Source organism: Morone saxatilis, unplaced genomic scaffold (assembly GCF_004916995.1).
Source record: "Morone saxatilis isolate NCDOM2014 unplaced genomic scaffold, NCSU_SB_2.0 Contig3, whole genome shotgun sequence".
Classification (NCBI taxonomy): domain Eukaryota; kingdom Metazoa; phylum Chordata; class Actinopteri; family Moronidae; genus Morone; species Morone saxatilis.
This window is the reverse complement of record NW_023339873.1, coordinates 8,805,407-8,829,193: the sequence shown is the minus strand read 5'-3', so window position 1 is coordinate 8,829,193 and position 23,787 is coordinate 8,805,407. Positions and strand designations below refer to the sequence as shown.

General features: G+C 38.0%; 2 protein-coding genes across 2 annotated transcripts; one reads left to right on the top strand and one right to left on the bottom strand.

The window, feature by feature from the left end:
- Positions 1-2,012: 2,012 nt before the first annotated feature.
- Positions 2,013-6,883, bottom strand: LOC118337150 (protein yippee-like 5). The gene is made up of 3 exons (XM_035674043.1): positions 6,713-6,883; positions 4,395-4,566; positions 2,013-4,279 (listed from the first exon to the last, which is right to left on the bottom strand). The coding sequence occupies exons 2-3, from the start codon at positions 4,533-4,535 to the stop codon at positions 4,055-4,057; spliced, it is 366 nt and encodes a 121-aa protein (XP_035529936.1). The 5' UTR covers positions 4,536-4,566; positions 6,713-6,883; the 3' UTR covers positions 2,013-4,054.
- Positions 6,884-10,044: 3,161 nt separating this feature from the next.
- Positions 10,045-23,600, top strand: plb1 (phospholipase B1). The gene is made up of 43 exons (XM_035673425.1): positions 10,045-10,241; positions 10,968-11,011; positions 11,122-11,185; positions 11,341-11,404; positions 11,559-11,593; positions 12,247-12,313; positions 12,424-12,472; positions 12,975-13,040; positions 13,144-13,209; positions 13,292-13,347; positions 13,455-13,527; positions 13,634-13,741; positions 13,861-13,914; positions 14,341-14,409; positions 14,530-14,604; positions 14,681-14,741; positions 14,835-14,893; positions 15,222-15,295; positions 15,403-15,446; positions 15,943-16,051; positions 16,175-16,226; positions 16,348-16,428; positions 16,985-17,050; positions 17,150-17,250; positions 17,334-17,415; positions 17,653-17,757; positions 17,854-17,949; positions 18,051-18,122; positions 18,217-18,294; positions 18,415-18,475; positions 18,563-18,621; positions 19,133-19,200; positions 19,290-19,333; positions 19,467-19,566; positions 19,680-19,731; positions 19,880-19,960; positions 20,814-20,879; positions 21,057-21,151; positions 21,409-21,490; positions 21,936-22,040; positions 22,174-22,269; positions 22,409-22,483; positions 22,629-23,600. The coding sequence occupies exons 1-43, from the start codon at positions 10,181-10,183 to the stop codon at positions 22,881-22,883; spliced, it is 3,270 nt and encodes a 1,089-aa protein (XP_035529318.1). The 5' UTR covers positions 10,045-10,180; the 3' UTR covers positions 22,884-23,600.
- The last annotated feature ends 187 nt before the right edge of the window (positions 23,601-23,787 follow it).

Here is a 23,787-nt window from a genome sequence, read left to right as displayed (position 1 = left end):
CACACACACACTCACACACATTCTAGTCTACCATAGACAACCAAAAAGGTCAGGAGCTTTGAAGGTGAAGTGCAGTCGCCATAGTAACTAATGTTGACTCCCCTGTCTCCTAGCAACGGGATGTAGAGTGATGTCAATGGAAAGCATGCTATTTTCTCCTGCTGACAGAATGATGTCACTCCTTTGTGTGTGTGTGTGAAGGGATAAGTTTATTTCTATATTCTATATCTGCTCTCCAGAGAGGATGGGGGGGGGGGTTATGCTGACATCCTGTGGAATCAAAGACAGACAAAAGGCGAGGATAAACTAAAATAGCTGTCCAGGGACAATGAATCATGGGCCAATTAAGGGTGCAATTATGCTCCTGGTTCCTTTTTTGGTCTGTCCTGCCTCCCTTTTCAAATTTGCTCTGATAGGTCTGACAGTGAGTGGAAAGGAGATGGATGATGCCGAAGACATCGTCCTATATGAGACACATGAGAGCATCTCTTCACTAGTGCGTCTTTCTTACTGTTACTAGATCTGGCCCTGAAAGATTGCCTCACTTCTTAGTAACAGAGCAGATGCATACGATCCCTTAAACTCTCATGAGGGCTTGAGGTTAAAGTCTTTAGGGAATCTCAATATCCCAAGTCCTGCCCGAGAGCCCTGCGGAAGTGAGAGGTAATGGAAAATAGCTCTCCCACACGTAAAGACTATGTCAGATTTAGATTTGTGCCATGTCTATCCAATTGCATGTAGACTAATAGGATCAACAAGGCAATGTAATTATCCTTATCTGGCCGCGATGGCTTTTTCAATAAAGACAGCAGATAATCCTGAGGTTACACAGGGACAAAGTCAAACTACGATGAATTATGAAGCAGGCCAGTGAGCTCTGTGGAGAGCCTCCTTTTTGCCTCGAGTCATGTCTGGCATTTAAATGGCTCTAGGTATGGTAATAAAAACATCAATCTTCTAGATCCATTAATGCTCTAGATTCCTCAAAAAAAAAAAAAAAAAACGAAAAAAAAGCAACTGCAGTGCATAAAAAAAATACTGTGACCAGAACAGTTTGTCATGTTCAACAACCTTTAATTAATGTTTGTGTGAGCTCAGTTTAGTGCCTCCAGGAGTGAGTGCAGAAAATCAGATCTGTTGTTGATTCCACCACTGTGACACCGAGACACTAACAAAGAAACCATCCAACAGGATCAGAGCTATAAATAACTCTACGGCAGCACTGCAATATTAGTGGGTGGATTAGGAGTGAATCGTCACTGTCTATTTATAAATCCAATGCAGTCAAACCTCTTCATCGTCGGTGATTCACAGTGAGTACCGCATAAGTAGGATTAAAATGGAAATGGAAGTTTGGATGCATATTCTTTTCTCGTTTCTTTCACCAAATTTCTAAGAAAAACTTCTATATTTGCCTGCATTGGGCATAAATTTAACTGCACATAATTCAGGAGACTTAATTCATGTTTCTGCTTCAGAGAGTCAGCGACATGTATTTCCAGACTGCAGTGAAGCTCTACACACCATGCCAAGCAGGCTAACGTCAGAGGCAGGCAAGGGACTCAGCATCATGCATCCAAGGGAAAAGATCTTCAGAGATCATCCTGTCTTAGTATCCTGCTGCCACCTAGAGGTCTAAAGATTTAGTTTTACTCAAAAATGCCCTCCCTTCTCCCAGATCCCTTTAGGGATATGAAGTCAAGTCAACATGACATTATCAAAACACTTAAGTTTGTAAATCCACGTGTGTAATAACAAATTTTTCTTAAGCACCAGGTTGAAACCTAAAATACAAACATCTTTAGCAAGAGGGGGAAAGGAGGAGAGAAGAAAAATAGAATTTGGCAGCATATAAGCCCAGTATTCAAACACCTTTCCTCTCCAATAGACTACAGTTATATTTAGTATTTATATTGATCAAACACATGCAATTGATAATTTCTGACTCTGTTGCACTTGCTGATAAAAGAAATGTTCTAAGCTACAAAACATGCACAAATGAGACAAAGACATTTTACCCAGCAAGACTACATGTTTATTTAGAAATCACATCAGAGAAAACCTTGCTATAGCCATACAAGAAAACTTTTTCCAAACCTCCAATCAAAAAAAAATATACAATAAGATAAATGTATCAGTCAATAAAATAATAATCATATAGAGTAAATCAAATAAAAACAAAGGCCTATCAATAAAATGGTAAAAGTGAACAACAGAATAACAATATTTTGTCATGGCCATTGACTGTACACTGCACTGATTTAGGGATATGTCATTGTCCTGTAGAAGCCATTTATAGTGATTTTTTTGTTGTTGTTGAAATGGTAACTTGCACTTTCTTGCATGACCTTGTAAAGGCAAGCAAAAATATTAACAATGTCACTAGTGAAGGCTGGACCACTCCGGTACGCCTGCAGGCAGGCACACTCTGAAATGGCACAATATTACACCAGGGCCATGATGCCGTGCTATAACCCACTCCAAAAATAAACTCAAATGTCATGGAGATTGAGATTTGACATTTTGGTTGAAATCTTCACAGGACACTGACAATATAAAATGGAGGCTCTGGCATAGTCAGAGGACAAAAGCTCAACTTTAAAGACTCATACTCCATTAAAGCTTGTTTGGCTTTGTGTTGTAAGAAACAAGTCATCTTATGACCAAATATGCCCTAAGCCGAGGATTATAAAAAGAGGTTGGGTCACTATCCCGAAAGTAGGAGACGGCATCTGCAGTCGACTGTGTTTAAACAAATGGAATACAGTCAAACTCAATTTAAACATATTTTTTCAGTGTCAACATTGTAATGTATTAGCTGGTAAGAGAATGTCTGCTGTTGGTTAATTTTTTAAGAGGCTGTCTGTATGCTTGTCTCCCATTGTCTCCCAGAGTTGGCTACTTTCGAACGCTTGCATGACCCATCCTCTCATAATCCTGTCCTTAAGCCAGAAGGCAGCCAGAGAATGTCTCCATCACGTCTCAGACACATTCCTCCACCGTCATACTCGAGACACATGGCTGGAAGGTACATGCTCCTCATAAGTCACCAAAGTGACACGTTGCTCTTCACACGGCACATCACACAGGCACAGAATCCATGCTAACAAATGGAGAGTGGTAGAACTGAATTAAATTGTAGGATCAAGTGTATGATTTTCTACTGTACAGGAGATCACTTCCACACTGTGAACTGCAAGAATGGGAGACTTTGTGTACCTTTCAAGAAAGTCATGCCAATCAAAATAAATGCACATCATGTGTGCAAGATCGAAATAAAACTCATCGTCAAACACAACAACGAATATTTAAATATGACATCAATCTGTGCGGTGTTTACGGTATCATTTGAATGAGAAAAAGATTTTAAACACTATTACATTTATCACAATACCGCTAACAAAAGGTAACCGATATAGAATTAACTACTAACTATTGAGGTCTTAACTGCATTCAGTGCTCACCAGTGACAAATACACTGAGACAAAGTTGACAACACAGAAGCACAAGCCCCATTAAAGCAATGGTTCATTTAACACTGCTGTGTAGAGTGGGCTGTTTGCTTTGCCCATGTCTGGATGATGAACATACTCAGATCTACTCGAGTTACCTACATAAACAAAACAACCGGGTGATTGTTTTTTTTTTTTTTTAAATGACTGACGATGTCTATTATCATGCATTAATGTTTAAATACCATAAGGAAAAGTGTGGAGCATGCCTTGTGCGTAGATGGTGAAAATTCTGTGTGACCGTGCACAAATACTTAAACAAGTGAAGTTACAACTCCCTATCTGTGTCCCCAGCTGTTTTGGGGTGGTGCCCTGTGACACATAAATCAGGAAGTATTTTGGGGATGCCTATTCAGCAAGAATAGAGCCAGCAAACCAATCTTCTAATCAGCAGAGGTCTAAGGTCATAGGCCAGAGACAGGGAAAGGGGCGTGGGGAGTGAAGCCAGAACTTCACTGACCACTAAGTCTGCAGGTGGCGGTGTGCAGCGCTGAGGCAAGGGGATAAAGGAGAGGGAGAGGAGTTAATCCAAGGTTAGGGGCTCATGAGTTGTCTGAGGGGACGTGCTCCTCAAAGCCCTCACTCTCTCTGACGAGCGCCCTCTCCAGTATGACACGTCCCTCCTTGTACCGCTGACTGTCCTCAGTAGCAAACTCGTAGATCCAACCCAGCTTGCTGTTGCAGTTCTTGCAGCTGACATCCCTCACCATGTGTCTGCCGGTAAGCATCACTCTGTCCTGCACCTCGCTATACTGGAGGTTCACCACCTGTGGGGTTGAGACACAGGCATTCACACACATTCTTAAGCAGGGAGCTAGATCATGAATATGTGTACCCTCCTTGATTACATTTCATAGGCCGTTATCACAAATGTCTGTGTACCTTGTTGAAGAGGAAAGCTCTGCCTGTGGCTCCTGTGAAACGTGTCGAGATCAGCTCAGACCTGTTGGTCAGGATGGTGTCACAGTTGGCACAGGAGAAGAGGCGCGTTCCGCCAATGTGGTCCAAGAAGATGCGTCCCATCGCCAAGTCTCTGGGAGTGACTGAACTACAACTAAAATAGGAGAAAAAAAGAAGAGCAAACTATTTATTGTTAGAAAGTTCAATGAAAATAGGACTTAACTATACCCAGACTAAGGCAGTAACACCTTACAATACAATACTCTAGGGCTGGCCAAAGTGACAATGTATACTGCAGGACAACATGAGTTCGAGAACGCTAAGAGGTTTTGCTGTACTGTTCATAACATGGTAGCTACTCCTTTAACATAACTGGGTGTGTGAGGCCATTATGGGCAATGTTGTAAATCAATAAGCAGACCCGCTCTGTGGTGGTCACATTATGTCTGTGAACATTCTCAGTCATCTGGGCTATGGTATATATCTAGAAGTGCTAGGTCAAAGGCAACTGGGCTTGCTTCAAGTAACCACAATGAAATAAGGAACGAGTGTAGTTTTTTTGGTTTCTCTTTTGTGCCTCAACTCAAGCTCTCTTTTCTCGCACCTTCTCTTTTTTCCATCTCACGATTGTTTTCCAACAAGTTAGTGATGCTTTTATTTGTGCCTTTGCAGGGATAAATAGAGAAACAGAGTGCCAACATATGCATCATTTGTGTAAATCATGCACAGACGCAAATGCATCTTGTGATGTACCACCATGTATTTTTAACTAGACAGTCTATGGGCTTAACTGCATTTCCTGTGTGTGTACTGATGGGGTGTGAAGAATTCAATTTCATTCGGCAAGTGTGCTACAGATTCGACCAAATCAATGTGTAATGTTCGGCCCTAAATGACCCTACAGAGGGTAAATGCCTGAGAATCAATAACCAATCAGTCAGAAATGTAGATGCCTTCTGAAAGAGAGGTGAAATATTTCTAGATTTTGGAATTTGATGCGTATCTGCAACAATGTGAAGAAGTACTGATTTGTCAAGTATTTAATTACCTGGATTAGCCAAAACAGACATTCTGGTCTGGATATTTATTAGTATTTATTATTTAAATTAACATTTTTTAGAATTAGTTTCCATGAAAAGTAGCCTACTATATTGTGATAATTAGCTATATCAAAATATAAAATAACATGTACTTTGATACAGTCCAACAATATCCCTTAAATACCAAATTAGAGAAGTTAATAATATGTGGGTTGACACGGTTAAAAGGTGGAAATGTAATTTAACAGTCACCTTTGAGATTATTCGTTGTGGTGTTGTTGTGCAAGTATCATGTCTTTAGGTCATTGCTGGTGCTGGCTTTAAGGCACGGTTCCTCTTTTGCAATTGACTTATCCTGTGTGAAACATGTGTCCTCAATTTCCTTTTACCTAGAATTATGTTGGTGATAAATGCAGCAAAAATTCAGGCAAAGGTCGTCTTTATAATGCAGCAGCATTACACATGTATACCGAATGCCAAGCCGCAGGATTTTTCTTTAATAAACAAAAAGCAACATAAGGAAACTTTTGATTAAACAAGGAACATATAATCCGTATATATATATATATCTATCAGAAACTGTATCATCAGAATTTGAATACAATGTGACTTTGTTTTCTGTACACATAACAGAGGGATCCATTCATCTTCCTGAGGTTTCTTCCATTTCTTCCCTGCTAACATGTTTTGTGGTTTGGTTTACATTGAGGGTCTAAGGACAGGGGGTGTTGAATGTTGTACAGATTGTAAAGGCGTTAACTAAGATTTGTGATTTTGGGCTATAAAAGTAAAATTTGACTTGTCTTGAAGGAAAAGAAAAACAAACATGAGCTAAAACTGTATACTGAGTGTTCTTGTTACCTCCCCTTGCCGTAGTAAGTTAGCTCCCTTAGCATGTTAGTGATTTCAACCTTTAACAAGTACTGTTTTGTTCCTCACTGGCTTCATGATGTTGACTTCAGACGGCAGCTGAGCTCTAAATGGTGCTGGAAATAAAAGCCATTATGAAGAAGAATAAAACACAACCTCTCTTTAAAAAGCAAATAGTTTTGACTGGCTGATAAAAGGGGAACACGTTTGCTGCCTCCCACCGTGATTGTGGACATTTTGTCTGTGCGCTGTCGTACTCATTAACCGAGTCCAAAGAAGCTAACGTTGCGTTAGCCGTCCAGCTAACAGCGATAACGACATCACGCTAGGAACAAGCGGAGTAACAACAAACCGTATATTTCTGTTTAGCTCAAAACGACGGCGTCCTACCTTCTCAAATCTGTTTCAGTGGCAAGAAAGGTCCCCGGCAGGGATGATGTCACCGATATCGAAGGTGTATTTTAGACGCACATCTGTCGTTTGTGCCGTCGTCGTCGTAGCTTTGTTGTTCTTTTTCAGCTGTTCCTGTCTGCGCTGTGCTCACAGCTAGTATCAACATCCGGTCATGACGTATTGGCCCGGCGGTGCTCCACTAGGTGTCAGCAGAGCGGGTAAAATAAATAAAAACCTTCACAGTGAGCATCAGTACAAATATATATATATACCATAAGAGTATCTTTTTACCCTGCGCGCAGTGGTGGGAGATGTACTCACTTCTGTTACTTGAGTAAAAGTAGTAATATCACAGTGTAGAAATACTCTGTTACAAGTCAAAGTCAAAGTCAGCTTTATTGTCAATTCTTCACATGCACCAGACATACAAAAAAGTGCACAGGCACAACAGATAAGAACAGACATTTCCTAATACTAAAATTTAAATTTAAACATTCAATTACACAACAGACAATAAAATATAAAAATATACAATAATATAAAATATACAATACTTAGGGTAGTGCAAAAAGGCAGATGGAAATGGCAGCAGAAAAATTAAAAATTAAAAACTAAAATTTACAGCAGTAACAGTGAACAGTCAGTAAAAAAAACAGTAAATAAATAAATAGCAGCCAATTTTAATCTATGTGGTATTGGTGATAGTAATGGTAAAACTAATAATAGTAGTGCAGTAGACAGTTATGCATTTGAACTTTACTTTAATAAAAGTACAACAATTTTAGCAACAAAACATGCCAATAGTAAAAGTACTAATTTTGTTGCCCATTTCAGAATAACGTATATTATTGGATACACCACTTTCATATTGCAGCTGGTTAATGTGGGGGTAATTTTAATGTATTTATATATACATTTTACTTTATATTACTTTTTATATGAAAAATAATACTACTTGGTATCTTGTACATTCCCCCTAAGAATCAGGGAAGTCTTAATGATATAATAATAATATTTATGTATTTGTTGATTACATTTTGTATTATTAATCTGAATCTGGAAAGTAACTAGTTACTGAAGTTATTAAATTAATGTAGTAGAGCAAAAAGTATAATATTTGCCTCCGAATTAGTGGAGTAAAAAGTAAAAAGTAGCAGAAAATGGAAATACCGAAAAGATTGTCAAAATTGTACTGCCTGCAGGTAGCACCAGTCTGTGTTTTAAATAGTGTAGATGTTTTTATATTTAGGATTTTGCATTAATCACGTTCCTGTTTTGGCAGCAATATGAGATTAAATTGTCAGAAGTGCATTGGATGTTAAATTGTTTTGACAAAATATCTACCAAATGCTTTTCCTGTCACATTCAACTTTATAGGTAGCCTGTAATATTTAAGATTGTAGATTCAGCAGCACTTGACCGAATGCCAAGAAATGGAATCATTTGAGCACATTGAACCAATTACTGTCATCTATCATGAGAATAATGCCATCCAACTACAGCCTACTGTCACCCTCAAACAACATGGATACGTCTGAGTGGATGGTGGAAGAAAAATAAGTAGAGGGTCTCCTACACATACAGGTGGGTGCAGGCCGTAAGAGTCAGTTCAGCTGTAGAAAGATTAAAGCCCTGAACAGCATGAGCAAAAAAGCCACAAATGCAGGAATGGGGATTTTGTAGCATGTGTATTAAAAAGAGGAACAATGACGAAAATCCATTTAGCCGTTTTAGTGTCAGGGTCCTGGTGTTGTGTATGCTGCCTCTCACTGTCATGTCTTACTGTGATAAAACAGAGCCATCATTAATGCAATAAGTAACACCTGTGCTTCTGCCACAGTGACAAAGTCTGCTGTGAAAAAGGAGTGTACAGGATGGAGTGGATCCTCTGAGGAAACACGTGCAAAGGCTGTTGGAAAAAGACAAATGAAGATTGCTGCGAGAAATCCAGATACACACAGACATTTACCAACTGACCAACCAGCCAGGCATTTACTGTAGCGATGGACAAAAACAGAAAAACAATAGAGGTGGTAAATGTAGCACGCTGACTATATGTAAAGTATGAACATACATTTTTATATACAGTCTATGATGTAACAGTTCCTAGTTGGATACAGAATATGAGAAGCTGCATGTTTGAGCGCAGGGATATGTAGATGGATGACAAATCCATGACAAACCAACCAATCATGATGCATACTTTTATTTATAATATACCATAACACTGTAAACCACAAACATTTTCTGCTGCTACAGCATCAAGATAACTATAATTGCCCTGTCTTGACTCCAGAGATCATGGTATTTGCAAAGCCAATCTAAGGACAAACTCATTAAGTACTTAGCAGTCTAATCATATCTCATCTCATCTCCAAAACTGAACCTAAATTGCTGGTTGTTAACATGTTGTTAACAACCCTGATGAAATATATGAAACAGCATTTATCGTCACAGTTTACAAATGAATTACTTATGAATGTAAAAGTTAGAGCAACATATAAAAATGAAACTACACTCTAACACTTTAATCTAGTGTTCTGTATAGTTCTGTCAATACTATTAAGGATGCACGTTGACATGGGAAACCCTCTCTATAGGCTAGAGAGTAAATATTTAAACTTTGAGTAAGAGGCACAAGATTTATTGGGGTTTTTTAGCTTTTACACACAAATGAGTTTATTAACCAGAAATGTATTCATTTCCCTGGAAATTCACTATGGTTACTATCACTGTGTCTACAAACAGTGTCCTGTTCCTTGAAATGAGGAGCTCAGTCTTACCTCTTTAGGAGATATTTATGAGACCAAAATTGTCTAAAATGCGTTTTCCTAATCATACCAAAGACAAACTGAAAACAAAAACGCTAAATAAATAATAAACATTGGTGCTTGATCATATTTTTATTTAGGATATGAGTGTTACTGTCTGGCTGTCAACATATAAAAGTGGAGTGGTTTATAAAGGATTGTGTCTTTTTTCCTCCATTTAATGTAGAACATAAATATTTATTCATGTTTTATAAAGTGTCCTGACTAGAGTCATAAATGTAACTTAACATCTCACTGACCTTCAATTATGTGGCAGTTAGGTCTATTGCCATACATAAGGATATCCTTTAGATTTCACGAGGAAAACTGCAGGTGACACAGACACATTAACAGACGAATGTGTAGAGGAGGAGGTATGACTTGAAGTTTGGTTGATTGTTATCCAGATAAACTGATAAGAGGAAGATACGGCTGAGAATAAAAGAGTGCTAGTGAAATAAGTCGCAGGGATGATCACTTTCTAAAACTTTGTCCTTCCTGGGAACTCTTTTCCTTCACCACCCCCTTTATAGGTACAGTGTACTTTTACAGTCACTGAAAGCTTACAGTCATTCTTTTGCTGAGGCTGAGGGGAAAAAAGAAGGAGGGCATTACACAAACCCCTCAGTGTAGAAGGCGCTCAGTATCTTCCATCATGGCTAGATCTGCACTCCTGATTCTGGCAGCCCTTGTTGGATCCTGCACTCAGTTTACAGGTATAGTATGAGACATTTTTTTTCAGTTGTACACTGAATTATTTGTTGCAGTCACCAACCTTTAAGTGCAAGGTGATACGGTCATGTGATGAGATCAGAATAAATGAATTGAATGAACTGAATAGCCAGTTTTTATCCCGCTTTTTTAGAATATTAGTTGTGGTCATGTGCACACTGTAGGTTGATGCATTGTGCATGCATTTTTCATAGTGTGGATGAACGTAGGTCTTATCTACAAACTACTTTGTGTATAAGATAGTGTGAACCTTCTCTAGAACTATATGACCCAAGATATATGTTGCTTTGTTCTTTATTTATTGCTTATGTACGCATGTTAAAGAAAGTTTACAATATCTCTGTTAGCCATATATTTCCACTGTGCACAAAGGAGTTTAGGATGCAAATACAAAAAGTTGCAAAAGTTTATTGCACTGCAGTTTATTACACATATGACACAAGTAATAAGTAAAAGTAATGCAGTGAGTACTGGCCTGTCAAGTAAAGTAAATTCTAAGAAACATAAAAACAAAATCTCTATGGAAAATGTCCTGATTTAACAAAGCAAATCTGCCTTTTTCTAGATACTTTACTATGTGCAAATAAGCTGTTGTAATTTAGGTGAAAATGTCTTTTTTAAAAGCAACATTTTTAAACAACGATTTTCCCTCTTTGAGGTAATTTTGGACTCTTAAAAACGTTACTTTTTGTTCACTATGTCACATTTAGACGCTGTCAACGTTGACATACAAAAACATGAACAATCAGCGAAGGTACAGTATGTCAGTTATGATCATTAAAAAATATAATGTATTAATAATATACTCTAATATACTGTTCTGATCCTGTATCAATAACAGTCTGAGTTTTTTCTCTGCTACAGTCAGAAAGCTACATGCCAATACTCTGCTCACCGATACCTGCCCCCTTGTCTTCATCCTCTTCAGGTATACTGCACTCTGCAATCATCATCAATAATTATATTAATCTGTTTACCAGTTCAAGTGATTACTGTGTGGTTAAAATGTGTTGTGTTGTGTGACATGATATAGTATCATGACATTGCTGACTTCAACATTTTCACCTGTTTGCTCTCCCTCAGTTCATACTCTCAGACCTGATGATATCTCAGCTGTTTATGTCTTGGGAATCCCACCCTCAGACAGGTAGAAAATAAAATGCATATACTTCAGTAAATTCATACTTAAATTGTTGAAAGTGACAGTGAAGTGCAGTGGCTTCCTGAGCTGCTTTAAAGCTTTAAAAAACCTTTTTTTTAACCCTCACTCACTCTAACTGCGTGTCTGTCCTTATCATTAGGGATGAAGCATCCAGAGTGGTCAGTAGAGTAACTGGTAAGTCTATAAACTCTCACCCACACTACAATCTACAATCAAGTAGAAAGAAAAAAGTATATAATCCTCTAAAATATCGATTTTAGTGTTGGTTTTGAAGATAATACCTACTTTATTGTATCCTACATTTATGTTTTCTCACTTTATCAGTATGAGCGCTTTCAGTATGTTGAACTGAGATTTTTATTTTAGTTTTCCAATTATGTTCTTAGGCGTAACCCCTATGATGATTTTGTTGTAGTCACACAATAATCTTGCTCTGTCACTTATGGATTTAAGTTAAAAACAGCCACATTTCACACTATTCTGGGATTATCTAACCATGTAGTTGAACATATTTACAATTTGCAGAGAGGTCATAGTCAAGACCATTTCACAGGAAAAGCCGGATACAGAGCACATTTTGAAGAAAAGCTCTTAGAACAATAATCTTACAGTTTAGTCACGTTTATCTCTAAGGATAAGAGAGAGGACCATAAACACAGGTTGTTGACCTTCATTTCACTTAACTGGCAACATGAATGGATGCTTTCGCCAGCTTCCTTTTTCACAATAGCAGTTGCCACAAAATGTACAAAATCTACTGTCTGGCTGTACTGTAAGGAATTATACATACTGTAGATTACACAATTGTGTATTTGTGTGTTTAACAGAGTTCCTGTCCATGTTCAACCCCGAAGTGATCTCTCAACATGTGGCTCAGACCTCATTACAGCCAAGGTAACACACACATACAGTATATACACAACACATACATATACAGTCATACACATAAATACTGTATAAGGATATTGCTGCAGGTGTGTTTTATGTGGGTATTTGTGTTGCAGAAGCTTGCTGGAGCAAGCTGAGGAACTGTCTATCTCCCTTTTACATCAGGTACACATTAACCCTCTTTTAACAATGTTTTATGTGCTTTTAACACATCATTATTTTGATGAAGAGAGTTCTTTACTGAATATAATAAGAAATAAACAAGAACAAAATATTTACCATGATGCTTTGACTGAATATCAAATAATTTAAGGATTCACATGCACTATCCCTTCCCCGAGGACATCTCTGTCAATATTTGGGATGACAAGCAACTCTCATCAAAACTAAAAACCAAAGTTAACAATTATACACGTTAAGTCTACAACCTGTATTTCCTCCATCTAAGGTAGATGTGACAGAATGTGTAGATGAGTGAGTTTTTGGGGTGCTGGGAGGCAGATTTTTGGCTTTGGCTCTGAAATTAATTTTAATGTGAATGGGAGTTTGACTAAACAGCTGGGATAGGATGTAGGCTTCCTGACCCTTAAAAGTATGTACTACATTTTCCGGAGATTTTGCCCTGATTGCACAGTGAAGGAGTTTGCTCTTTCTTCTATCTTTGCAGGTGACAGACTGGAAGTTTGTGCTGCTGTTTGTCCCGGCAGACTCCATGTGTGCCTGTTCACCAGATGTATGATTCCTTACTACAAATAAATCACATTTGATATAGCATTATGTTAGCAAATGGTTAGTAAAGGATGTTAAGAGTGTGTAACCGTTTTTTTGTGCTTCAGGTTGCTGCAGATGTTAAAGCTGTTGTGCAGGAAGTGGAAGCAGCTCTGCAGCTGTTGCAGAAAAGGGTATTGTGCTTTTTGTTAATTACAATTTTGCCATGAACAGTTAGAATGGAAAAAAACTAATATGCTTGGTGTATGTTTACAGTTGCATCGTACTTTAGTTCATGTTGTGGTCTGGGGCACGCATCATCAGCAGGACAAGTGAGTGTTTTGAATTTTAGAGATTAAAAAGTTAGCAAATAACTGCATTTATTCTGACATGATAGAAATTTTGCTGTCAGTGATGTGCTTGAATTTTTATTTTGTAGCAGGTGTGAGTGTATGAGAGATGAAAGCATCAATCACCGTCTACATAAAGCAACCCTTCTGAAAACACTCCAGGTAAAATACACGTAAATAAATTATATTTGTGTGCTTGTTGCTCTAATGCTTAGTTAAATTAAATGTGGAGACTTACTTGACAAAAATCTATTTGTCTTGTTTTCAGGACTTTCTAAGTCATGTCTTGGAAAATGGAAAGTGGCACAACAAAAGGGAAGATTTCGCTGCCGTGCTGCAGTCTGCCCCAGTTATTCTTGAACAAATCTCAGGCTCTGTAAGAAAAGAAACGCTAATTCCAGCACAATAGTGTAACTAACACTTCCCGTAACAATGCATGAAAGAACCTTAAAATGGTTAATGTGTAACTAGCATATATTGTGTGTTTCTTTGTAGGAAGACACAAGGTCTGACCCAAACCAATTAGCTGTTCAGATATGGACAAACCTGGTAAGTTCTTATGAATGAAAGTCCCAAATAATAATTAAATGCCCTGCGTACTGTATGAATACAGGCTGTCTGAAAACCTTTAACACTATATCTATATGCTGTTCTGACCCTGAAATCGACCTTGTGTCTCAGTCGTAAAATGAACCAATATAGAGTCACGATAATCCCTCAGATCAAAAGTAAGATGGAACAATGATTACAGTCAACGTTTATTATTCTGACCAGAGATAAGATTAGAGAAGTACTAAAAGATGAACTCACAATTATCCTACACTATCACTTTCTCCATCTTTGTTCCTTCTAGATCTATATGCCGATAGAAGAATTATGTAACCAGTACTGTTTGACACTGTGTGGTCACCGACGGCACAGAATGGCCCCACTTGAACCTAAAATCTTAACCAATCATGACTTTTCCTCCTCCAGCTTCAGCCATTGACAGGTCAGGAAGAGGTCATGGACAGCAGCATCATCACTATTCCTTGCCCTACCCAGGTGAGGCATGCCGTCACATAATTCAGTACATTCAGAAATCACCCATAAATGTGGCAAAAAGAAAAACTCAGTTTTAACCAGATATCAAGATTTTAAATCCACTACTATCTCTAATCCCAGGAACGACCTTTCCTACGGACACAGAAAAATTCTCCCACTAAAAGAGATGGGCAAGCCTCTACACTTACAGATCCCGTAAGTCTTTCGACTCAATTTACAGCACATAATAAACAGTTCATACAGTTAAACTTATTTGAGAGTGTGTTTGCAGGTTATGGGTACTGAGTTACCTTGCACGGACCGCAGTCCATCTCCCACTACACCCACTTCAGGTAAAATATGTTTGTTTTAGCTCTATTCTGCTGATATATTTTGGGAAATGTAGTTCAATACAACCAAGCTTAACCACTTTATTCTGTGTGTAGTCCATGAACTCAAACCTGGAGATATCAAGGTGGTGGCAGCAGTAGGCGACTCTCTGACAGTGAGTGTAACCCTTGTACTTTTTTGCCATATACTTCCATAGTCTAAATTCATATCTAAAAACGTACTTATTCCAATAGGCATAAATATTAGATTAAGATTAAGACCAGATTTACATATATAATACAGGACAACAGATGTAAAGACACAGAGCTTTTGTGTTTCACTGTATGTGTGCTGAAATGCAAACATACCACCCCAGAAAATCGTGATCAAATCTTAACTTTAATACTAAGAAATGACAACTGTACAGTATAAGCTTCTGGTTGAATAAATATTTCCTCTGGTTCCACATGGTCTTACTATCTTACATCTGATGTTTTCTGCAGGCAGCCAATGGTGTGGGCGCACAGGCAAACAACCTTCTGTTAGTGATTAATGAGTACAGAGGACTCTCATGGAGGTAAGATAAGCTAAAGTACACATTATAGTGTGGGAAAATACTTCAACATTTTGGGTGATTATGTGTGCTGCATTTAAAACTAACAAGCTGCTTCTTTAATTTTTTAGCATTGGCGGTGATGAAAACATTACCACTGTGACCACTCTGCCAAGTATGATTTTTTTATTATAGCATTACCTAAAATTAAATGACGGAAAAATGCTTATAACATCTATGATTTTGGTGTCTTATCACCACCATTATAGCTTTCGCTGTCCAGTAGACCTGATGTCAGATAGTGAGCTGAAACAACAAAATACTTTAGAATAATTTCAGTAATCAATATTAAGGCAACACATCATCAGGAGATGTTAACTGTTTGATCAGATAACACAGAAATACAATAAGTAATAAAATAAACTAAGAAGATTTTAATTATTAGTTTTTATTCTACTGGTTTGACAAAAAGCAAAAACCTAAGTTTGTGCACAACTGAATGTTGTGGTCTGGACATAGGACATATCTTTTTCCATAGCTTTCAACCAAAAACAAAAAAAGTTATATGTTTTGCTGTTTGTTAGAAATAAAAAACAACATGACACAAATACATAATCTACACAATCCTCTGTATCAACTGAATCTCCATCTCCTGTGTGTGTGCTTTGCAGACATCCTGAGGGAATTTAACCCATCCCTGACCGGCTTCTCAGAGGGAATAGGTAACGAGGACAATCCTAAAGCCTTCCTGAATCAGGCTGTGGCAGGAGCAAAGAGTGGGTCAGTCATGTTGTTAACTTTTTTAATTTTAATACATACAGCCTTAGCAGAGCTTATGGCGCAATAGAACAAAGAATGTGCACTTCTTAAAATTTCACCATCAACTCTTGTTTCTATTTTCAGTGATATGGTGCAACAGGTGCGCGTCCTAGTGGACAAAATAAAAACTGATCCGGTACGGCAGTGGTGAACTACAATAGGAACACACACAGATATACTCTCATGTAACCTTTGTCTCAGTTTTATGTTTACAATTACCAAATTAACAGAACATTTACCTCTTATCTCTTTTACAGCGCATTGATTTCCACAATGACTGGAAAGTGATCACCATGTTTATTGGTGGCAATGACATATGTGACTTCTGCACAGACAGTGTAAGCACTCTTGACTTTTTTTATAGATTATGCAATAATTTCATATTTTACTTACTGTACTTACTTTATTATTTATGTTTTACTTATTCGTATATGATTATTTAACTGTCTAAAATGATATCGAAGGGCAAAAAATATAGATTTAGGATTTGTTGACATTTCAAACAATATTATCATATTAAAGCCATGATCATCCAAAACATCATAAGTAATTTGTTTTACAACTGCAAGCAATAATAATGATCTTTATTAATTAATCTACAAATTATTTTCTCAATCTAGCTAATTTATTGTTTTGTAAAATGTCATAAAATAGTGAAAAATGCCCAGAATTTCCTTGAGGCAAAAGTTACATTTATGCTTTCAAAAAAATGTTATTATAATAATAATTATTAGCTAAGTAGTCGTTAAATAGGCCTATTTCCTCTTAAACAGCTAATGAATTAACTGACTTATTGTTTGAGCTATAATTTGTTTCACATTTATCTACACACAGGTTCCATTTCATGCTTTGGGTCTTGTTTACTAGTGAGAATCTTTTAATTTTTTTCCGCAGATCTTTTTCTCACCTAGCAATGTGGTTGGTCGTATCCGCCAAGCTCTGGACATCCTCCATAGTGAAGTATGTTTTCATCTTCTTGCACAAACATACAACCTCACTGTGCAAATTCAAAGTCATAATCCAAATTACAGATTTAAACTGTTGTTGTTTTGTGTCCAGGTGCCTCGTGCCATTGTCAATCTGGTAGAGCTGTTAAACATTGTACCATTGCGTGATCTGCACAGTGATAAAACTCTTGGCTGTCCCACCTGGTTTGTCAGGTCAGTGATCTTTGATTGTGTAATACTTCGGGCAAAAAAACTGATAAAGTCATCATTTAACAGTTATTATATTTATGTTTTAGTCTAGTTTGCCCCTGCATACTGAAGCCTAAAGAGGGGTCCAATGAACTCCAGAGGGTCAATTACTTCAATAGAGCCTATCAGGTATGAGACAAAGGGATGCTCAAAGGAAGAGTTTTTTGTACATATTCTTATGTACAAAAAACAAATTCACTAATCTGAAACTATTAATTAAAGTTAATTTAACACCTAAAATGCTCTGTTTTAAGGGCTAAATCATCATCCTCATCATGACATTGTAGACTCAAAAGAACTGTCACTGAGAAGTCAAACACTTGTTTACACCACTTCCTCCCTGCTCTTTGCTGTCTGTCCATCTAGCATGCTATGAGAGAGCTGATTGACTCTGGGCGGTATGACACACACGACAACTTCACTGTGGTACTGCAGCCCTTCTTCAGGGAGATTTTCCTTCCCATGTTAGAGGTAAGAGCTGACACACCTAAAACATTAGATATTCCTTATAGTGGTTTTTCTTTTTCTTTTTATTCTTTCCCCTCCTATTCCTTTTTTTTTTTAAAGGATGGCCGTCCTGATCGCTCATACTTTTCACCCGACTGTTTTCATCTCAGCCAGAAAGCTCACACCCTCATGGCTCGTGCTCTTTGGAACAACATGGTAGGATTTGTTTTATTATACTACTTTTCGTACATTTATATTTTGGCACATGTGGTCTGTGTTTCTCTTATAATGAGCCAAAAACTTTCATAATGTCTTAGTTAGAGCCAGTGGGGAACAAGACGTTTACACAAGACTTCTCAGCTGGCATTGATCTCAAGTGTCCCACTGAGGTAACTATGAATCACACTTTATCAAGAACTATATATTATATGTTTTATATGTCATTTTTGTGTATTAATGTGTTCTTGGTTGTTTCTTTATTAGAGCAACCCATTTTTTAGGACTGCTGTCAACAGCAACTACACCTTTCCAGGCCCTCCCCCCACTCTTCCTCCTCCTACAGTAGGTCACAGTTTCTGTCTTTTATGCACAACTTTAGAATGACAAGTTGATATTTATGCATGATTTCAAGCAATACATTAGAGCTATAAATACCTAAAATACATTTCTGTCATTCTTTAGAATTGGGGAAGTGACTTTTCCTGTGTTAACACAGCTCCATCTAACTCTGTGCCCACATCAGGTAAGCATTTAAGTTGTTACTTAGGTAGAACGTAAAGGGAAATAAAAAGATTAGATGTAAAATGTGCTCATGTTGATCTTTTGTTAGCTCACAGGTTACGACCAGCAGACATCAAAGTAGTGGCTGCTCTGGGAGACTCTATAACGGTAGGTTTGGATTTTGTAAAGGTTAATGTAATAAACTGCTGGGTGCATAGTCTATTAGATTGTCATAGTGTAACCAAATATTCCTCTAAATAGTTCGATTCAATGATTTTACCTCATAGCCCACCTTCTACCTTCTACCACCTACTTTCCCCCCAGAGCTTTTGATTGTATCTCTTAGTCTGATAAACTTATTTTTCCTTGTTTTATTGTTCATGCTTCATAAGTTGCGTGACAAATGATGCAATAATAATATTGAAAGATGGAATTAATTACTTGAAAAGTCCAGTTTGTCATATTTTGTACCTTTGGGAAGTTTTGTGGGTTTGAATAATGCTAAGTTAAATAATTAAATTATGGAGCTACTGGTGGTTGACTGTGTTACTCTCTACCTTTTCTCTAGATACCTATAAATCATGGTAATGTGCAAGCTGAGAGAGCATTGTCAATTTAATGGGTCAGAGAGAGAAACGGGAAATGATTGAATAGTATAATCATATTTTTCTCCATATAGGCTGGCTTTGGTGCGAAGGCAAAGAACCTGCTGCAGCTAAGAACTGAGTACAGAGGGGTATCATGGAGGTGAGAAACTGCACACTATATACATAACACATTCATGTATATTGCATTGTGATGATTTTATTTATTATTTGTTTATTTTCATTAACAAGCATCGGAGGAGACAAAACTCTTGAGACTGTCACAACATTACCTAGTAAGTCCCTTCATCTTTCCTATAGCTTTCTTTACAAGTCATACACACTATCACCACTAGATGGCAGAGCTGGACCATAACAAAACTAGTATTTTGTCTCTTGTGTAGTAATTTCCCTACATTTTTACATCAGATATCCTCAAGAAGTTCAATCCTGAAATCAAAGGAGTGTCAAAGGGACAAGGGAAAAGGCAGACTGGCTTCAATGTGGCTGTATCAGGAGCTAAAATATCGTGAGTTTTAACATTTCTTTGATCTGTTATCAGGTTCATATGGTTCACTTTCATGTATTTTGTGCTGTGTTTAATAATTTTGTTGCACTCATGAATATCTTTTTTTTATACAGAGGAATCCCAGGACAAGTCAGACGCCTGATTGATGCCATGAAAAATGATTCTGTGAGTTTAATACATGATTCTACAGTATACTAATAGATGCACTGATGCACAAATTATACTATTTTAATGAGCAAAAATATCATCCTTGTTCCATCACTCTATTTTTTCCCCCCTTCTGATTTTTTCTCCATCCTTTTAACTGATATAGACGGTGGATTTTGAGAATGACTGGAAGCTGGTGACCCTCTTCATTGGAGGCAATGACCTGTGTCAGTACTGCAATGACCGTGTGAGTTGCTTTAAGAAGTTGTCAAAGGAAATGAAGGATGATCCATTCGGTGAAGGACATTTTCAAAGCCCTCCCCTCGGAAAATACAGTCCCCTGCCATAGCATAGTGGTTAAACATCCTGTAGTGTTGTGTGATGCCCTGTGTATAGAGCCGTGTCACGATATCACTCTCCAAATGGGACTGCGCACCGGGGCAGAATAATCAAGCTTTGTGAACAGCCCTCCCCTAATTGTTTTATTGTGTCAGAGTAAGATGAGAGCAGACATGGTTTCTTTTCAATGAGCACATTCTGTCACTTCACCCCTCCAACACAAAACAACCCCCCTCTCTCCTCTATCTCAGCCTCTGTCTGCATTAAACAAGCACACGAGGCACAGTGACAGGCCTTGTTCTCTAAGAGGCATAAACAACAGAGGTCAACCCAGACTCTCTTCATCCTGTCTCTGTCTCTCTCTCTCTCCTTCTCCTTCTTATTTTGCCTCCATTTCCCTCTTTCTGTCTCCATTACTCTCCTCGCGCTCCACTGACAGGGTGGTCTCTCTTTTAATGTTTGTGCTTTGAAGCAGAATATCAAAGCACAGCATCAATTTAAGATGAGCTCTGAGACTGTGGTAGTGACAGCTTAGGGTTAGTTGTTGCTCGTACGCTCATGCATGTTGCATGGCATCAGCTCTTTCAGTTGGTATGTGCTTTTCAGCTACAAACCTGGCAAGTTTCCCTGAAATGTGGTTTAATGATTCTGCTTTTCTCTGGCCAAAACAGAGAACAGCTGGTAATGAAAATGTGTTCACTATAAATTAATAATCGTACATCGTGTCTAATCCTGTTATTCTTTTGATCTCAAAACTACAGGCCACTTTGTCACCTCAGAACTACAGCCATCATATGATGACAAGCTTGGACATGCTTTACAAAGAGGTAAAATTATGTTATCTACTGAAAAGATAACATAATGGACTGAAAAATGGCTAAAACGTACAGTTTTCTTCTCTTCTGCCCTTCTTGCTTCCCATAAATCATCATTGGAAAGATATTAAATTCTGAATATTACTCTGCAGTGCATAAAGGTCATTCTGTCATGTTTTCTGGCCGTAGGTTCCCAGGACAATTGTCAACGTCTTGGACATTCTGGAAATTGAAGGCCTTCGCAGGATCAAAAGGGATAGTCTTGGGTGCAGTGTGTTACAAAAGTACGCTCATCGATCCGCTCATGCCAAATCAATCCAACATGAGTCAAGACCACTGAGTCTGAGGCAGATTGCTCCTGTATATCTAATAATGCAGCAAAGAAATATGTAATAGTTTGGAGTTGGAGTTTATTAGAGGATCCCTCATCCTGAGTCAGTGACAAATCCAATTTTGTATGCCAAAGATAGTGTTGTTTATCAGTCAGTGATGATCAGGAATTTCCCCAATTCAGCTGATTATTTCCCCCTTTGATCTTCAGGTATGTCTGCCCGTGCTTCTTGTTAGCAGGAGAGGATTCCCTAGAGCTGTCTGAAGTCAAACGGATCAATCGGGAACTTCAGGTTAGAACATGTGTGACTAACATGCAGCTAAAGTCCCTCTCCGCTCAAAAATGGGTTTAGCATATTATTTGACTTGGATGTTTGACCTTCACTGTGCAGAATGATGTATGTGCAGAGTTTGACACTTTTCACATTCATCTGATGAAGAAGGGGAAAGCTTCTGTGTGCTCACCTTAAATCTCAGTTTAAGACGTGTACATACAAGCAGGATTTTTTGTAACATCACGACTAGTGTGGAGCCAATCAGGGTCCAATATGCAACATACAATAGTTTGATGTTGAAACTTGAAACCTCCAGTGCACACAGATTGAGAATGGACATTTCAGTATCGTAGGAGACGCCATGTGTCTAGTTGTTCAAGTTTTGAAGTGAATATGTTGAATGTGAAGATGCATTTTCATAGATTCTGTATTTTTCAATGATAATTTGTGATCTTTCTTTCAGCTTGAGACAGAAAGATTGGTGTATGGAGGCCGCTATGATGACAGAGAGGACTTTGCTGTGGTTGTGCAGCCCTTTTTTAAGAACACTGTTGTTCCTTTGAATACAGTAAGCCCTCCGTGTAGCCCCCGAACCTCCACTGCACTCTACAAACAAATATTAGTTTTAAGACAGTAACAAGCCCTTCCTCTCAAAGTACATAATTCCAACAAACACTTATGTTGTTTTATCTCTTCTTCAGGACAGCAGACCTGACACCACCTACTTCTCTGAGGACTGTTTCCACTTCAGTGAACGGGGACATGCTGACATGGCGGCAGCTCTTTGGAATAACATGGTGAGCCTGGCAAGGAGAGAAGTAAAAGCCTAACTATGTTTGACAGGGGAAGGGTTTTGGATAAGTCTTTCTAAATGACCACATTTCACTGCAGTTTAGTCATGGGCTGAGCAAAAGATTTTCTCTGTTTTATCTCTAGTTGGAGCCAGTGGGTAAAAAGCAGACATACAACAATTTCACAAATGCCAGAAATAACATCAAGTGCCCAACTGAGGTAAGAAAGCTGCCACATAAGCACTTCTCACGCTCCACTGCTGACCAAGTTGGGATTTATCTGTACAATTTATGCATAATGTCATGAATGGTACATAAAAGTGGATGTGACTGAATAAAAAGACCTTCACTCTTGTGTGTTCCAGGAGCATCCTTACATCTTCACAAAGGTGAACAGCCTACCCAGTTCGACCACCACCACAGCACCCACAACACACAGCACAGCTCTGCCTCTCACCTCTAATTGTGCCGATAATGTTCCAGTATGGCTCGCTGCTGTGCTGGCCGTAACGGGGCTTCTGATTGGCTGGGGTGTCACCTGGCTCCTCCTCTCCTGCAGAGCCAAGAGAAGCAAGAGGCTGATGATGTCTACGGTGGAGATGAAGGGCACTGTGTTTTAAAGTCCTTCTTACTGTATTTTTGCAATGGACAATTCAAGAAAAATTTCATAACCAAGAACTACAAAGCAACTTTGTAATATTTAAAGTGATTGTAGAAACAATATTGTTTGTGGTGATAAAAAGGACATTTTTCGTATAAGATTTTATAAGATTATTGTCCTTGAATCACAGAAAATATTACTGGATGCAGAGGTGCAAAAGATACATCAGTCTACACCAGGAAAGCAATAAGTAAGAGTAAGACAATTATAATAAGTAAGACAACTGAATGACACTCCTTTATAAGTCCTGCATTCAAACCTTACTGAAGTGAACCTGTAGGCATATTTAAATGTTGTAGCTGGTCTATCAACTCATATAATGAGACAAACCAACCACTACAATTCAAACGTGGTAAAGTAAAGACTGAATTTACTGACTGCACATTAACTTATTACTGCTATAATATGTTCAATTAGAATAAAATTATCAAAGTTCAGTAGTTTGGTAGAGGAGTAAAATACACAACGCTTGCCTTAAACTCAATTTAAGTACTTGAATTAAAGGTACTCTGTCTGGATGTAACAACAGTACACTCTTGGTAGATGTAAATATGAATCTAAGTAATGTTGTGGCCATTTTGTGCAATGTTAAATGCTTGGAAAGACAATGTAATAAGGGATTATTTCTGTTTTCTTTTGTAACTGTTTAAAAATAATATTAATACCCTGTAACAATGTAGAATAAAGAATTTGCAACAATTCATATAAACCTCTAATCTAATGTTCTCTGGTGACAACGAAAAACACCAACCGGTGAATGTGAATGTAGCCTGCCTGTTGAGAAAATCATCACCATTACACGTTAATGGCACATCTTAGCTACACAGGAAATACAAATATCACCATATCATAAATTACGCAAA